This window comes from Ovis canadensis, chromosome 18 (assembly GCF_042477335.2).
Source record: "Ovis canadensis isolate MfBH-ARS-UI-01 breed Bighorn chromosome 18, ARS-UI_OviCan_v2, whole genome shotgun sequence".
NCBI classification, from domain to species: Eukaryota; Metazoa; Chordata; class Mammalia; order Artiodactyla; family Bovidae; genus Ovis; species Ovis canadensis.
This window is the reverse complement of record NC_091262.1, coordinates 69,858,623-69,877,584: the sequence shown is the minus strand read 5'-3', so window position 1 is coordinate 69,877,584 and position 18,962 is coordinate 69,858,623. Positions and strand designations below refer to the sequence as shown.

The 18,962-nt window shown below is 36.9% G+C and overlaps 1 protein-coding gene across 2 annotated transcripts in view; it reads left to right on the top strand.

Moving 5' to 3' along the window:
- The window catches only part of PPP4R3A (protein phosphatase 4 regulatory subunit 3A), a 35,457-nt gene that overhangs the window by 1,233 nt on the left and 15,262 nt on the right, over positions 1-18,962 (top strand). For both annotated transcript variants that reach the window (XM_069559332.1, XM_069559331.2), the window contains exons 2-4: positions 10,168-10,223; positions 13,281-13,379; positions 16,680-17,297. In XM_069559332.1, coding sequence (XP_069415433.1) covers positions 10,168-10,223; positions 13,281-13,379; positions 16,680-17,297 — 773 coding nt within the window. The remainder of the gene's footprint in view (positions 1-10,167; positions 10,224-13,280; positions 13,380-16,679; positions 17,298-18,962) is intronic.

Below are 18,962 nucleotides of genomic sequence, written 5' to 3'. Positions count from 1 at the left end.
GTCTCCCCGGCGTCCCTGGGCCACCTCCCCGGTTCTTTGGAACCCCTGGGCCGCTCCCTGGGAGGACGAAGAGGGCGGCTGGGGCTGCAGCTGCCGCCGTCTCGGGGCAGAGCGGGCCCCGGCACCACTGCCCTCCCGGAACTGCCTGGAGAGTGTTTAGGTCTCTGAGCTCCTGGGCGCACTTGCGGGCGCGAGCGGACCGGGCGCGTTTGAGCGGAGCCGCCTGGGAGTGTGGCGAGATCGGGGACGTGGGCGCGGGAGCCCGGAGCGGGCCGTTCCTGTGCACCAGAGTGACCTTGAGAAAGGTACTGATTAAACCGATTTCCTGTCTTAGTTCATCCATCTGTAGAGGAGGCATGAAACTTTTCTCGGAGCTAAGAGAGTTCTTATCAGTTTCGCTTTTTGGAACAGGAATATTTTATTGTACTCCCCCCGCCCCCCGCCCAAACACGTTACTCCTGCATCTTTCCGATCCTGTTGCAGGTTGGCAGCGCTGGTTCATGGATCTGGCAACTCTGCGCTAGGCAGAGAAAATATTTCTTTGCGTAAGAAGATAGATGGGTGTTTCCCCAGTGCTAGTTGTCTTTTTCATTAGAAATGAAGATTTTTGTGTGTAGTTTCACTGTGTAAACGTTCCGCAAGTGTGGAGTCATATTATCGGAGCTTTTTGATTGCTTAAATATGTGTTCATAGTTTGGTTTAGTTAACAGGTGGGGAGAAGTTGGCAAGTTATCTCTAGAACCTTTCGATTCTGCCCCAGTGGTGCGTAAGCTTCACAGATTTTGAAACAGCCCTCAAGGTTCAAAGACCAAGTTGTTTGAAGATAAGCTTTTCACATTTTTAAAGACTCAACTCTTCAGGGATTGCCACTTCCCGCGGTGTCATACCGTGAATTTCCCTTAAAGAAAAAGTTCACATGGGGTAAAACTTTTTTCAGAATTTTTCCTCTCAATTTGAAAACCTGTTTTGTAACAATATCCCATAGTTTTATGGTAGCTAACTATCTTAGTTTATGATTGTAGTTCTGTAAATGAATTACTACAAACTCATTTTAAGGAATTTTAATTGGACTTCCTAGCCAGAACTCTAGTTCCCTGGAACAGATAAGGCTCACCATTCTATAATTGACTGCAAGGACATTGCTTTTCAATTTGAATTGAAAGAAAAATGGTAACTTGGAGTATATTGCCCATAGGTTTCTTTATAAGGCTCCCCCAAACTAAAAGCAGAGAAAAACTTTTTTCTTGGAGGCGTTTAAAGGGTTTTGAATTCATTGGGTATATGTTTCTGAGGCCTATGTTACTTGCCTCTTAAAATACAAGTTTGAATGTGGAGTGTTAGTTTACTTTGGTGTATGACTATCACATAATAACCAACTATTCTAAGTTCTGTGTTTTTGCTTCTTTGGAAAACTTTTTATGTGATGAGTTGGAAAGTATAGGCTTTATAGGTTTGGTTAACTTAAGATGAAAGCATATGTAGATTTGAGATGAATTCTTTGAAATCTCATAATAATTTAAAATAAGAGGTGACTTCACATCCTGTGTTTAATTGTACTCATACAGAGTCCTTTGTTTAAAGTACTTTAAAGCATTAAATCCTATTGTCATATTATCATAGGGAATCATACTCTTTTAACACAATAATGTAAGAATCTTTGTGCCCTTGTTCAATTTATAAGTTATTAGGAAAACTAAATCCAAGAGTAGGCTTACAAAATCCCAAGATATTTGTGAATCCTTTATAAATAACTTTTACTTTTGATCATTCTTTTTTCTAACAGGAAAACTCCAAATAGGAATAATAGTCAAATTTTACTGAGTGTCTGCTGTGTGCCACATGTATCTTCTGGTGTTTTCTGATGTAGGTACTATTTTTAGCCATATATACAGATTGGGAAACCGAGGCTTAGAGAAGCTAAAGAACCAAAGATCACATAGCTAGGTTAATTGAAAAGCAAGGAAGATCAGTGTTCAAACTGAGGTCGGGGAGAGGTATCAGATTGAATGAGATTTCTAGACTATGACTTGAAACTCATATTATCAGTTATTTAATTAACATCGTTAACTGTTTACAGTGTGTTTGAAACACCCATATTATTGTCTACTTGCATTTGCTGCTTTATACTTAGACCTAAGTTTTATCAAAGGAAATGAAGACAAATTTTTAGCCTAATGATATTTCAAGTTGTAGTTTGTCTTCAAGCCACATGTGGGAATTTTTGCATTGGCTGCTAGCTTAGGTTATCCATTATTGTGGGCTTCCCTCATTTGCCATATGGGATAATTCAGAATTTTCTTTTTATGGAAAGTTATTTCTGGTTTTCCATATGAGTCATTTATCTTGTTAGAGGAGCTTATAGACTTACCTGAAAATTAAGAAGGCAGTTTTTGAATGGAAGTACTTGTGTCTTCTGTCAGTCCATGTCGTTCTGGGCAAATGTGCCCTTCCCTTGTGAAGCTGAGTTGGCTTGACGATCTGTAGCTCACTTTCCCTTGGAGGAGAGATACCCCACTAGCTACTGAGCCCATTTTCTGATTTGCATCCTTATTTAATAGGTTCCTACTAGCAAAATAGTTTGTTGGAATGTATCCTTTTTTAAAAACAAAGATAGATTACCTAATTTCTCAGGTTTTATCATAGCCATGTACTTGTAAGGTTTCATCTTCAGTAAAGATTAGTGTATTTTCTTCCAGTTTATGCTGTACCTATTAGCTTGTTGCTTAGTCTCTCATTTTATGTTCAAATCATTCTTTTTTTCCATTATGATTTTTACCATGCCCAACCAATTTTAGAATTGATAAAGAAATTGGAATTTCTTCACATACTGAAGGATGTCTTTCAACATAAAATCACATCAGTACTCTGTTCTGGATTACTTGCCAATCATCAAGAATAGTGTTCTTATGTTTTTTACTTTAAGTTTTATGTTTTTTTACATCCAGTAGTTTAAATTAATATTTAAATAATTGTAATTAATATTAATAAAAATCGATAACTTATTAATTAATCATTTTAATAATTTATATTAATAGTTTAAATTCTGATTTATTTATTCAGAGTTACAAAGATTTAATTTTCACTGTTACTTGAGGCCTGAAGAAATGAGACATAAGGAAATGTTTTGTTCAGGGTAGCACTGAAATGGTGAAATGGTGAAAATTGGAATCCTGTGCTTCTACCTTGATAGAACTTGGTTACAGATAGACCTGCCTCTTCTCCTATAAATAGGAGAAGAGGTCAACACTTTGGGTAGGAAAGTCTGTTTTGTTTTGGCTGCTGTGGTGAGAAATGAGCAGAGATAGAATCAGCATTTTCTATGTTATTCTTATAAATCAGTAAGGTAGTATATGGTCTTGCAACAGTAAGCATTTCAAAATTTAGCTACCACGAAGAATCCAGTGGGAGAACTATTTCACTTTGAAAACGTGATTTAAATGCACTTCCTTTTTCTCTTGTGTAGGTAGTCCTGCATTGTGGAAAATTAATAGGCTTAGGATAATCAAGCCTTTAGTTATCATCTGTTGCATGTGATAACTTTTGAGTTCAGGGCATCAGCTATGTTGTGTATAACTGGGGTGGAGAGTGTTGAAGGCTGACAGAGGTGTGAGACCTCTTAATGTAACACTACTGAGGTTTTTTTCCTTGAGCTTTCATTTTAGTTTTTAAGTGCCTTTGTAGTCCACAAAATTGAGTGGGAGGGACCTGAAACACAGATCTACTATAGGTTTAAAGCATTACGCTAATCTCCTATCCAGGTGAGATTTTTGGTCTTCCTTTTGATACCTTTTGAACAAGTGAATTTTCCAGCTAAATTGAACTGTATAACAGAAGATTTGAAAGTCTTCCTAAATATTGTATACTAGAATGTTTTTCTTAAACAGTACAATGAGCCTGTGATGCTTAGTCTTTTGTTCATAATGTGTTTCTAGATCATTGTTATCAATACTAATTTTTCTACTATTCAGAAATAAAGTGATGCCAGGGAAATGATATTCTGATCATGCTATTAAAAAGAGTATTGAGTGCTGGTTATGTGTTAGGTTCTGGTTCAGGCACTATATATTCAGTTAATATTCAAAAGCAACACTGAGAGGTATTATTTTTCTAACTTTAAGTCTTGGTGCATTGATTCTTTGATTGAATAGTTTTGGGGTCTTTATTTCCTGTACCCAGCCAAAAACCTAGATTTTTTTTTTTAATATAAAATCTTTCTATTTTAAAAGATTCGCATGAATTATTCCCCAGTAGTTAAAGAATCCTCTCTGTAATGCAGGATACATAGGAGATGCAGGTTCAGTCCCTGGGTGGGGCCAGTCCCCTGGAGTAGGAAATTGCAACCTGCTCCAGTATTCCTGTAGGGAAAATTCCATGGACAGAGAAGCCTGGCGACCGAGCATGGACATATTGTGTGAGTATGTTTCTAGAACTGGGGCTTAAACAAGCTGTCCCGAGCTGGGTCCATACTGCAGGCACCAGTTTTGCGTTCTCTCATTTCAGTTCTTTTGCGCGTGCTAACTGCTCTCCCCTATCCCTGAAGGTGTGTGTTTCGTTTTGATAGGGTTGTGTTGGGAGTTTGCAACAGAATACTAGAGAAGTTATCAGATTTTATTTTGTAGGAGACCCAGGATGTGGAGTAGAGAGGGAACATTTTTTAATGACTTAATTATTTATACTCATAATTGTACTGTTTTATGGTCACTTTTTCTTGCTGTCAGTCCATGACAGCTTTACCTGTGGTTGTCTTGGTTATGTTATGAGTGGGCATTTCCCCTTCCTATTCCCTGAATGTATAGATCTCCTTTTTATCAGTATATTTGGGGCATCTGTTTGTGTCAGGATATACAAATTGACAATACTTTCACTTTTTCATACAGTTTCATCTCATCTAAAATCAGCATAGTATTCACAAAGTATAGCATTATTGACACAGTAGCATGTCTCAAATTTTTTCCCTTAGGATAACTTTAATGTATTATAACTGAGGACCTCTAAAAGCTTTATTTATGTTTAAACAGAAAATATCAGTATTTACCTCCTTAAAGCTGACTTCAAAAGTCTTTTCTTTTACATTTTTACATATCTCTTTAATGTCCAGCTTAATTTTTTTTAAGGGTTCTTTTCTACTTCTGCATTCGATGTGTTGCAGTATCAGTATAGACACACTGAGAGAATAAGAATGAAAAAGGCAACTAATCTCTTAGTAATATTGTGAAAATAGTTTTGATTTTCTAGGCCTTTTGAGATCCCCACATTCTGAGTATAGCTGGCACAGACATTGTTTCTAGTTTTCTTTAACCTTTACAAACACTGCTAATGACATCTTTATTCATATGCTTGGCGCTTGTATCAGGGTGTAGGATAATTTCCTAGAAGGATTGTTGGACTAAAGAGTAATATGTGTTTAAAAGCTTCATAGATAAAGATAAATGACCCTCCAAAAGGGTTGTGCTGATACTCAGTTTCGATAATAATAAATGAGAGTTAAGGACCCTCTTTTATTTTTTGAAGTATATATATATGCATAAATATCGACTTGCGGGTGCATCAGGACTTTGGGATGGACTGGCAAGCATTTGCTGTGCAGGAGTATTCTTTAGTTCACCTGAGGGTAGTTGATTTTGCTGGATAGATTCTACAGTGACAAGTTTAATTGATGCATTCCCCTTAGCTTCATCCATCTCTCTTGTTTTTGCATTTCCCTATTTCCTTCTGAGTCATTCAAGTGGGAAGGCCTTTTTCAAGTCTTGATATTGGGGTTTGCTCTCTAGGCTTGTCTTTCTCTTGTCTGTGTAACAGTGTCTTTCTCAACTATGTAGGGTTTCTCAGATGTGTGGGGAGATGGTATCGTAGTGAGGTGGTGAGAATGAAATTCCCCTTGGAGGATGAAGGAAGGCATCTGTTTCATTGGAGAGGATGAATATATTTCCCAAATTGGGGTGAGGAGCTGTTTTGCGTATGTGATTCAGTTATTAAGATATATATGCTGGATCTATCCATTATCAAAAGCACGTCTCCTTTAACTCCCTTGATCTTGCTTAAGATCTCCTGTTAAGGATTATTCTCTTCTTTCTCCCCTTATTATTTCTGCTACCATGATAAATACCTCTCACCTACAGTTGAACTCTGCATCCCCTTCCACACTCATTTATTATTAGGATGGAACTACTGTTCTCACTAACTTACTAACTACTAACACCTGAAGCTTCTGGTATGTGCTTATCCTTGTTTTAGCCAGCACTTTGGGAGGGAACACTTCAAACTGCAGATAATTTGTAATTGGTTTTTCCTTTCTAGTCCTCCTAACGCTGTAACATTACTGAGAGTTTTGAAACAAATAAAAAGAGGCTGGGGATGGAAACTGGTTCTTAGAAAATAATGGTTTTACCAATGCTGGGTGCTTTGTTTTAGCAGCTGCCAAGTCAGGTATGTGTTTCTTGAAATCACAACTTGAAGTGCAGCCTCCATGCCATGTGTTGTAGCAACTGGTAGCAAACTTGTTGAGGGAAAGATTTTGTAAGTACCTGTTGACACTCAACTGGTTCTTTTTCAGTTGATTGGTAAGTGCTTGTAACTTGATCCAATAGGAACTGAGAGATGGGGGTGGGGAACCTAATAGATGGGCTAGGAATAAAACTAGAAATATGTCTTTCTGAGTTCTTTTTTAATTTATTTTTATTTTAAATTGAAGGATAATTGCTTTACAATATTGTGTTGGTTTCTGCCATACGTCAGCATGATGTCTTTCCATTTTATCTTGCTTAGCCTCCCAATTAAAAGGTTGCTTTCCATGGTCCAGCCTCTACAACCTACTGACATCTTAGGGAACATGGTACTTGGGGACCAGAGCTGGGTTGCTGGGCTCCGTAAAGTTGTATCTTAGACTGAAACCATGAGATATGGCTGAAATGGGTTTTAGGAGAGATACTTCCCCTGAATCTTGAATGCCCCAGAAGAAAGAAAAACTTACTAACACCTGAAGCTTCTGGTATGTGCTTATCCTTGTTTTAGCCAGCTCTTTGGAAGGGAACACTTCAAACTGCAGATAATTTGTAATTGGTTTTTCCTTTCTAGTCCTCCTAATGTTGTAACATTACTGAGTTTTGAAACAAATGAAAAGAGGCTGGGGATGGAAACTGGTTCTTAAAAAATAATGGTTTTACCAATGCTGGATGCTTTATTTTAGCAGCTGCCAAATCAGGTATGTGTTTCTTGAAATCACAACTTGAAGTGCAGCCCCCATGCCATGTGTTGTTTTACCCCTTCTGTTAAAAAAAAAAAACAAACTTCATAACCAGCACTCTGGAAGCCTGATTCATGTCTCTCCAGTCACCGTCTCTCCCGCCTCCCCGCAACAAACCTAACTTCTAACACCATAGATTAATATTTGGCACTTTTTAAACTTTATGTAAATGGACTTATGGGATATACATTTGTCTGGGGCTTCTTTCATTCATGTTTGTAAGATTCATATACATTATTGCATTTACATATATTTGGTTCATTAACAATGCTATATGGTATTCCATCGTATGAATATTTACACTTTAGGGGGGTTTTTGGTAACACAATTCACATGCCAGCTAATTGACTCATTTTAGATGTATAATTCAGTATGTTCTGGTATAGTCACAGGGTTATGCAACTATCACCACAGTGAGAGAACATTTTCTCCTCTAAAAGAAATCATGTACTCATTAGCACCCATTTGTTCCCCCTTCCACCCAGTCCTAAGCAGCCACTAATCTGCAGATCCACTAAATTTGCTTATTCTGGACAATTCATATAAACACAGCCCTAAAATATGTGGTCCTTTGTGACTGGCTTCTTTCATTTATGTTTTCAAGGTTCATCTGTTATAGCGTGGGTCAGAACCTGATACCTTTGTATAGCTGAATAGTATTTCACTTTACCCAGTCATCAGTATTTGGACCGTCGGGTTGTTTCCAGTTTTTTGCTATTATGAATAATGCTCCTATGAATGTATGTACACGTACTTGTGTGGGCGTGTTTTCATTTCTCCTGTATATAGCTAGGAGTGGAATTGCTGGTAACTCTTAACATTTTGAGGAACTGCCAAACTTCAGTAGATGCCTTTTTATATACCCACAAGAAAAATGTTTGAGGTTCCAATTTCTCCACACGGTTGCCAGCTTTTGTCATTATCTGTCTTTGATTGTAGGCTTCCTAAGTGATGTGAAACGGTTCTTTTCTTGGTTTTGATTTGCATTTATCTAAGGAATAATGATGTTGAGCATCTTTTCTTGTTACTGCCATCTTCTTTGGAGAAGTATCTCTTCAGAACCATTGCGCATTTTTAAATTGGGTGTTTGCAAATTAAGTCACCACAACTTGGCAAATGCTGATATTTTACTGTATATATTCAGTACCATTTAGCACCATTATGAGTACATGGCAGTGAAGGGTCAGTAAATTGCTAACACAGGACAGTATCAAAACTAGTAAATGAATTTAAAGCAAAGGTAGTTCAATTTGGAAATGTTAGCACACCTGTTTCTCAAGTGTCTGGCCACTATTTAGAATGGATAAAACAATTGTTAAATGTAATAGGAGATGAAAGCCTTGGATGAGAGACAGCTGCAGAGAAAATGCTTCTTAAGTATTTTGGGCCAGAACTTGTCCTTAAACTGGATTTGGTTGATTCCAGCTTAAGCACAATTTATACCTCTCCAGGCGGAGAGGTATAAATCTAGTCTTAAATTTTCTTTGTGAAGACGTACAGATGGCCAACAGGCACGAGAAAAGATGCTCACATTGCTAATTAGAGAGATGCAAACACACACCGGTAAGATACACCACCTTACACCAAGCAGGATGGCCATCATCAAAAATCTACAAACAGTAAATGCTGGGGAGGGTGTGGAGAAAAGGGAACCCCCTCCACGGTTGGTGGGCATGCAAATTGGTGCAGCGGCTACTGAAGACAATATGGAGGTTCTTCCCAAAAAAAGATAAAAATGGAGTTGCCATATGATCTGCAATCCCACTCCTGGGCATGTAACTGGAGAAAACTATAATTGGAAAGGATATGCACCCTAGTGTTCATTGCAGCACTATCTACAATAGCCAAGACATGGAAACAACTTGTTCGTAGAAGGGTAAATGGATAAAGATGTGGTCGTATATACAATGGAAATACTACTCAGCCATTTTCAAAAAAAGGTGAAATGATGCCGTTTGCAGCAACATGGATTGAAGAGATTATCATAGTAAATGAAGGCAACTCCAACAGAAAGACAAACACCATATGATATCACTTATATGTGGAATCTGAAATATGATACAAATGAACTTTTCTATGAAGCAGATTAATAGAACAGACTTGTGGTTGCCAAGAGAGGGGAGGGAGAGGAGGGATGGGCTAGGAGTTGGGGGTTAGCAGATGCTATTACATATAAAATGAGTGAACAGCAAGGTCCTACGGTATAGCGGAGGGAATTATATTCACCCTATGATTAAATCATGATGGAAGGGAACTTGTGTGTGTGTGTGTATATATTTATATAACTGAACACTTGGTCTAATACCCTGAGTCTTATGATACTGTGATACTGCCAGGGGAAAAACAGATATGTGCAAATTCGCTTGCTCTGAGAAGTAAATTGATAGTTTGAAGATGGAGAAGTTTGGTAATTCCTGTATTAAACAAAAATATAAGATTTTCTGAAGGTGAATCACAATTTGGGGATGTACTTGGTCAATGAATCATCCCTGATGTTTTCAGACTTTTATCAGTAAATTCTTATTTTAGCCAGATTTTATTTATAATGCTAATTTGCATGTTTTATTTGCATTTCTCTCAATATTGGTGTATATCAGAGGTTTAATCCCAGATCATCTGGCTTCACATTGTGCTGTTTCACTACCTTTGCTGCTCAGGAGTTTGTTAGATCCCTGTTAGCATCCAGTACTCATTCTTTAGTTGATTGTGTCTGTCTTGTTAAAAGTAAACATGCTGAAGTGAGCATTTCTTGGGTTATAGGCTGTTACATTTAAATTCGTATTTTTTTTAAGTAATATTTCCTGTACGAAGTTGTATGCGCATCAGACCTTCAAAAAGGAAATGTGTGTGTATGTAAGGGAATAATACAGTGTTGCTGCTCTGCAGTTACATAATGGAATGTGTTTTTTTCCCCTCTTTCCTAGGTTCTCTACTTTTAGAATCCAAAATAAATCCAAATACTGCATACCAGAAACAACAGGTAAAATTTTGAAGATGTTGTGCTTTATCTTGAATATTATCCTCTCAGTTTGATGATTAAATGAAAATTTACCATCTGATTCCTTACCATGAAAAATTGGAGCAGTTTACATGTTTTGCCTATCTAATTCCAAAATACAGTTCCAGATATTTGAGCCTTATTTCTCACAAGTTACATCTAAAATAACTCAGTTTTCTCTCCTAAAGAGAATTTAAAAAGTGACCACTGGTAGAATAATCAGCTCCTTTCTTTGCTGTTGTGAATGCTAGTAGTGCAGGAGGAATATTCGTATCTCTATACAGCGACTTGGTATAAATATGAATCTGATTTCTTACATAGCCTGAGCAGGACCTTCTAATGATGTAACAGTTTTTTAAGAACTTTCAGTTTGAGTAAACTGTCTTGTACCCTTCTGATGCAAGAGATATCTGAAAGTAAATCTCTCAATGCCTACAAGCATTACCACCAAAATTGGTATGTATTCAGAATATACAGATAGATAATACTGAGTTCTCTACAAAGCCACTGAAATTATTATCAGTCTTCTCATTGCTCTGAAGGTACAGATATAAAATAACTTTAAAAATATTACCAACACATTTATATATATATATTTATAAATGAATTATATAAAGTGCTTTTCATTGACCATTAAATACTATTAGAGGGAAGTTAGTTTTACTTTACACATTAGATGATGCCTAAAGGTTGTGGCTTGCTTGAGGTCACACAGATAATACACAGGAAATTTGATATTTATTCCTAAATTTATTTAATGGTGTTTTATTTGTCCAACAAGCATTGGTACAATATGAAATATTTTCTTGATGGTTTAATGGTCTATTAACACTATTGTATTTGTTGTTCTTAAGAAAACTTTCAAGTTCTATGGGAATGGCTGGAGGCTAGAGTATTTGATTTTGATGTTCGATACTTAAATTCACATTTTGAGGTTTCAGTCAGCTGAAGAGTAAAAGCACATCCTTAGAAAAAGAAAAGACTGAATCTGTTTTGAGGATGAATGAACAAATCTATATGTTTTAACCTATAGGTTGTTGGATGATAAGCAAGATGATTTGGTGAAAATTAGGCTCTTCAAGGAAACCAGACGAGCAGTTCCTAAAAATTTTCAAACTTAAAAATTTGTTAAATGGATCATTAAGGGCATATTTCTAGCTGTGCCCTGATTACACCTCCAGGTGATTCATAATATACACTGTAGCAGAACAGTTGCTTCTAGTTGTATTAAACTCATTACTAATATGGTAGTGGTTTTAGACTTCTTCCAGTGAATCTTATGTTACTACCAATTTTCAAAACAGTATGTATTATCTCATTTATTTAAAGACAAACTGAGGTTCAGGGAGGCCACCCAACTGAGTAATTTCTTCCATGTTGATCTTACACTGTTAATGTAAATTATTTTGAGTTTGAATAGCTACTCAGTCACTGTGGAACAGACTGCTTGCCTGGGATCTCTAGAAGTTCTTGAAGGTAGAATAAAAAGGGCTCTTTGAGATCTTTTTTTAAAAATTCTGAGTAAGACTTGTGGATTTATCCTGTAGTGATGCTGCACAACCCAGTTAGAGGCTCATTTATCTACTTCTGGCTGGCATCACTTTAATTTAGTAAGAGATTATTGGCCTCATGATTGATAGTTAAATGATTGAATAGAATTTATATGAAGTTTAGCAGACAGATTTTTGAACATGGGATCCGTTTGTGTACAATAAAGTGCCCTTGCCAGGGTAGTAAAAAGTATAAGAAATAATAGATCCTCTAAGATACCTTAAAATACAGTTGGGTTTCCTCTTCAATACGGGTATCTTAATCATTCCAACCAGATGCTCAGCTCACCTTGGCCTGGCTTTTTTCAGTTACTTATTAATCACTTTGAATTATTTTTCTTTATATAGTCAGTAAGTTTGAAAGGGCTTCCCTGTTGGCTCATATAGTAAAGAATCCACCTGCAATGTAGGAGACCCAGGTTCGATCCCTGGGTTGGGAAGATTCCCTGGAGAAGGGAATGGCAACCCACTCCAGCATTCATGCTTGGAAAATTCCATGGACACAGGAGCCTGGCGGGCTACAGTCTGTAGGATTGCAGAGTCAGACACAACTAAGCGACTAACGCAAGCTTGAAAAGATACCTTAAACCGCATAAGTATTATACCATGCGTACTGTAGAATGCATCCTGTACTGCAGCAGATGCAGAGTGGGCTTGGCATTGTGACTGTAGTCCTGCTGAGATGACATCTTTAGTAAAAACTGTTCATTAAACTTGCTGTCATAAAAAAGTCAGTATGAAAAATAAAGGGGTGCTAGGGTCAGACACAACTGAGCAATTTCACTTTCACTCTTCATTTTCATGCATTGGAGAAGGAAATGGCAGCCCACTCCAGTGTTCTTGCCTGGAGAATCCCGGGGATGGGGGAGCCTGGTGGCCTGCCGTCTGTGGGGTTGCACAGAGTCGGACACAACTGAAGTGACTTAGCAGCAGCAGCAGGAGCATCTTGCTTCTTGAATGTTGGTAAAAGTTAAAAAAAAAAAGCCTCTGTCCACATAAATGCTCACATATTACAAATTTAACTGATCATTTCAAGGATGTTCGGGCCTCAAGTGCCCCAGGTAAAGAACACTGGATACTGACAGGAGGAGGAGCTATGTTTATTTTATTAATCCCATCCTAACATAGCCTTGTTATTAAAATACTCAGACTTTCTCTTTGGGCGTTTTGACTAGAGCATAAAATGTGACTGAATGTGCAAGCAAACTGATGTAATTTTAGTTTATATCTTTTGATACATTTGGATTGTGTGCTCAGTTGTGCCTTTCACATATGGGTTCAACTTTTCTGTAAGGAGAACATTGTTTTCATTTTATAGATTGGATAAAGTGAAGTGTAAAAGAACATTGAAAATGACTGATACCAATGTTGCAAAAAGTAAAAATGAGTACTGTTCTCATTTCCCTATTGTTTTGTTCATTTGCCTTTTACTTTAAAGTAGTTTGTGGTAATATATGTTAATCATTCAGACTTCTTTTTTTCTCTTAAGGACACTTTGATTGTGTGGTCTGAAGCAGAAAATTATGACTTGGCCCTCAGCTTTCAAGAAAAAGCTGGATGTGATGAAATTTGGGAGAAGATATGTCAGGTAATTTAAAAGTACAAAATCAACATGCTTTCACTTTAAGCACTTTGTTTTTTGCTGTGCTTTAAGCTAATGCCTTATATTTTAAAATGCATAGAGACACATTGCATATAGATTAGTGCTGTCCATGAAAAACTTGATGTATAGAAAAGCACAATTTATTGACACCAGTGTACCCAGTCCAGACCTTTGCTGAACTCCAGAGTTTTATATTCACCTGCCTTTCAGAGCTGTCCTCCATGAGTGCTACTAGCATCTCAAATTCAGTAGTCTAAAACTGAGCATAAACTCACTGAGATGTGTTCATTCTCCTCTCTCTCTCGTCTCAGTAAATGCCATTCAGTTGCTGAAGTCAGAAACATGTTTATCCTTCCTTCATCCTCTCTGTCCATTCAGTCCTTAAACTCTTAAGTCTTCAGTGCATTCATTTATCTTCATTTTCACTGCTGTTGGTTTACTAAGCTCCCATCATTTCTTGCTTGGTTTATTGCATTCATCCCAGATCTACACAGCTAGAGTGTCTTTTTTAAAACGGAAGTCTGATCATCTTACTCTTTGTTCAGTAGTTTCTTGTGACTCTTGACTCTCTCTTCAGTTTCATCATTTTTGTTCTCGGCTGATTCCAGAATTCCTTAGTGGTTCTAGTACCTCAGTCTAGTGGTAACATCTCCACAATCTTTTGTGAATGGTCATTGATAATGCACTTTAGTGGCTCAGGCTGTTTTCTCTTCTTAAAGACTCATAGAACATTATATTCTAAGGACACTTTCTCTATCCTCATGTTTATTTTATCTGGAGAAGAAATAACTTTCCGCAGATTCTTTAATTCATTGGTTCTCAAGGTGTGATCCTTAAACCAGCAGAATGAGCATGACCTGGGATCTGATAGAAATGCAAATTATGAGACCTCCATCCCAGATCTGCTGAAGTAAGAACTCTATGAATAGGTACCAGTAATTCTGTTTTAGGTAGGTAGCAGTTTTAATAAGCCGCCTGGGTCAGATTTTCTCTGTTTAAAGGGCAAGGTAGTAAATATTTTAGGCTTTGTGGACTGTGCTGTTTAGCTACTGTTTAGCTCCTCAGTTCTGCTGTTGTACTAAGAAAGTAGTCATAGATGACAAATGGACATGGTTCTCTTCCCAGTACATTTTTATTAACAGGCTTGGCAGTTGTCTGTCAGTGCCTGCTTCAGGTGACTCTGGAGAACCATGACATTTGAGAGCCACTGCCTTAATAGACTGTAGAAGCCTGTGTTCTTGAGACACAGGTTTTCCTTATCTTGCAGAGTTTATTTCCGCTATACTGTTCTGCTCAGTTGTGTTTCATAAATTAACCTGTTCAGTTGTCCCTTTCCTTCTCTTAACAGGTGAAAAACTAACATAGATGTATTTATGCCTTCTTCATGTTTTCTTTGCTTTCTGCCCCATACAGTTATTTCTACGGCATATTCCTCTAGATTTTGTCATTTGGAGTTCTCCCGTAGAAAGAGATGAAATTAATGAGCTCAGGGTGGTGCTGAAAGTATCTGTTATTCACACAAATCTTGTTTCCTCCTCACTTTCCTGAGATGAACAGCCCCACCCTGCACACAGTCTTTCATTAGGCTAGTATTTAACTCAGACCTGGATTCAGTCTGTTACTGTCAGGCCTGGGCCGTCTTTAAAATTCTCAGACCTTTATTGTACTTTTCCTTAGTCTGTAACACCATAAATTCTTCATTTTCTCTTGGGACGCTAGTAGTACTTGTATACTTTTCTCTATATTAACATTCCTGGGAATCGTGCCTACTTTGTTGTTCTTTTCTGATATAGTTACACGGTTCATGTTCAGCATGTCATTTCAAGAGTTTCACCTTGTTTCCCTAAGCAGATCAGATTCCTAAACACAGGCCTTTTTGGATTACCTGTTCAGTCTTCATATTTGCGAGTTCACTCAAGAAGATACCATTTTCAGTACAGTTACAGGCTCTCATCACTTTTCATTTGATTTTGTAATCAGATGCCTACCATGTTTCTATAGGTAAAGCCATAGCTTGAATATTAGGAGTCTAAAGCTGTGGTGAGATCTTATGTAATTTCAAAAATCCAGAGCCAACTTGAGACCATGCCAGGTACAAGCTGTGAATGTGCCTGGCCTCCTTTTAGTGTTTCTGCCCAGTGGATTAAGGTCAAGATGGTGTCACCTTGCAGCATATTTCAAGACTTAGTTCAGGTCTTCTTCCCTTCTGATATCCATCAACATCTCTTAACCATTCTAAGCAGTTTAAGTTTGTTGGTCATTTCATATGAGGCCTATTTTTTCCATCCCTTTGCCTTTCAGTTCGGCCTTTTGAGCTGGTTTAATGCCAGTGTCAGATTATAGGGCCAAGAGAGCAAAACTCATTTCATTCCAAAATATATCTCTGACCTTTTGTAAAAAGTTTCTTTTACTTTAAATTATATTTAATTGTGAAGACTTGTAAGTTAACTTTTTATAATTAGAGTCCCCTACACTGACATAAGGTTGGGATTTATGACAAACTTTAGAGCTTCTAGGGGATCATGAAAGGTAAAGGTCTGGATGTGTAGAAAGAAAAATTTCATGGTTTGGTTACTTAACTTTAAGCAGGTATTCTTAGGGCATAGCTCTACTACATATAGGTTGCAGTTACTTTTTGTGTGGTTTTATTTTTATGTGGGTGCACTTGTTTCCAGCTCAGTTTTTCTTAATCATATTTTTGGGCTGCCAACCAGCATTTACACCAAATCAGTGACCCACTTTGGTCCAAAGCCAGTTTGTACATGCTCTTTTCCCTTGGTTTCTAAATTAACTGATATTAAATATTTTTCTTATTGCTTACAATGATACACATTTTCTATGGTCACAGCATTTGTTTGAATTTTACTTAAACTTTGAAGAGTTTAATGGATGTACCATAGCATAATGCTAGGAATGTTTCTGGGGTTTGCCCTGGTCTGTTGATGAATGGGTGTTTTACCATCAGGCCTCTTTATTATGGGTCTGCAGGGCACTCTTAAGTCACAGTCACCGATACTTCAGCAGGTGTTAGAATGTTTCCATTGCTGATAAACCTTGTATTTATGAGGAAGCTCATTACATTTCTGAACTTTGAACTTCTTTAAAATTAAAAGTGTATTATTTATAGAATAATGTGCTTAGAAAAGCAGGCATTTGTGTCAAGTTTGAAGAAAGTTCTAATCTTGGAAATCATTATAGTTTTCTTATACGTTTCTTATATCTAGGAATATCATTTAGATTTGCTTTGATTATACTTCTTCAGCTGTTACAAATATTGTTTAACAGGTTCAAGGAAAGGACCCGTCAGTGGACATCACTCAGGACCTTGTGGATGAGTCTGAAGAGGAGCGTTTCGATGACATGTCGTCACCAGGTTTAGAATTGCCGTCTTGCGAATTAAGTCGTCTCGAGGAAATTGCAGAACTTGTGGCGTCATCCTTACCTTCTCCCCTGCGTCGTGAAAAACTTGCACTAGCACTGGAAAATGAGGGTTATATTAAAAAGCTCTTAGAGCTTTTTCATGTGTGTGAGGATTTGGAAAATATTGAAGGACTGCACCACTTGTATGAAATTATCAAAGGCATCTTCCTCTTGAATCGAACTGCTCTTTTTGAAGTTATGTTCTCTGAGGAATGTATCATGGACGTCATTGGATGCTTAGAATATGATCCTGCTTTATCACAACCACGAAAACATAGGGAATTTCTAACAAAAACAGCCAAGTTTAAAGAAGTGATTCCCATATCAGATCCTGAGTTGAAACAAAAAATTCATCAGACATACAGAGTTCAGTATATACAAGATATGGTTCTACCTACCCCTTCAGTCTTCGAAGAAAATATGTTGTCAACACTTCACTCCTTTATTTTTTTCAATAAGGTAGAAATTGTTGGTATGTTACAGGTGAGTTAGATCATTCTTTTTTTTTTTTTCTGCTTAAAAAAATGCCCATTGCCTTCAGCAAAAATTTTCTGTTCCTTTAGGCACATGAGTTGAATTTTATTTTTTGTCTAAAGGTATTTACTTTGGTGATATTGCAAGAGATTATAATATATAATACTGCAGAACACAGAAGGTTGTGTTTGGATTAGGGATGATAAAGGTGGTTTTTTAAAAAATCTAGCTCAAAGAAATTATAGAGAAAGGATCTGAATGAAACAATTGAATGTAGAATTTTAGGGATATTAAACTATCAATTAGGCATAAAACAGAATAGATTGGAACAAGAAAGAAAAAATAGAAGCCAAAAAATATGTCATTAAATATAGAATACAAATTCTATAAAATTTGGAGAACTCTGGGGTAATTATTTACTAAAGGTCTAGCTTTAGGGTCAAGAGAATATATAGCAGAGGTTGGCAAGTTACAGCTGTGTCTCTCCCTTCCAAAACACATGCTTTTGTAATGGATGAGAGTGTGGGGAGGTTAGACTTGTATTTGAGTTTCACCTCTGCCTGTTACTTAATAGCTGTGTGACTTGGGCAACTTTCTTAATCTCTTAAAAGCTTCAGCTTCCTAATCTTAAGGTTGGTGATATTAGTATCTACCCTGTAAGGTCATCTGAAGATTAAATAAGATGCATGCTTGTAAAGCATTGAACATGATACAAGACTCTTGAGTATTATTTTATATATCTGTTAATCGCCTATTAAACATAAACTTCAGATTTTCTTTTTATAGTATGCCCAGTCTCTCGGGTGTGGTGTGTTAGGGTGCTTGCATCAGAATTACCTAGGATGCATCCTGGATTCTGCACAAAACACACAATCCAGATCTCTGAGCTGGCTGGTAATCTGCATTTGTAGCAGCCCCAAAGTCAGAGAATCTCTCAGTAAATTATCCCATGGTGCATGAATTAGTCTAGTCCAACTGAAATATGTCTTCATAGTGCCAAGATTTGTGCATTGCATACCTCCTGTGTGCTTTGTTCCTACCCAGAATATTTTAACAGTAACATATATGTGATGTGATTTGAAAGCTAAAAGACCTTACCCCAGATCTATAAATAAAATAATTATTTGGAACCTGGGTTTGTTATATTAAAAAATGAAGCAAATAAATGTCAGCAAGAGCTGCTTGGTAGCATATGTTATGAATAAAACTGTAAATATAATTTTTGTCTATTCCTTTTTAGAAAACTATATTTTCAGTGATCCGGTTTTGTCACTATGTATATATACATATTTACATATATATATATATATATATATATATATATATATATATATATATATATATATATATATATATATATATATATAATACAACGTACACACACACACCCATGAATTCAAATAGAAAGGTCAATTTTACCAAAACTGCTTTTCTGAAGCTAGTGATAAGTCCAGTTCATGTTGACTAATTTGACCTATTTTTCATTCATTTAAGAAAATGATACAGGCAATACAATTTGGTAACTACAACCGTATTCCTCTACATAGTATATTGTGATTGATAATGGAAGGAGGAGGGTTCTGGTACTAATGTTCATTTGTTCTTTGCTAAGGAACTAGTTCCTGCCAGCTATCTAACAGATCCTTTGTTCTGGTGTAGTTTTGATTCCTGGTT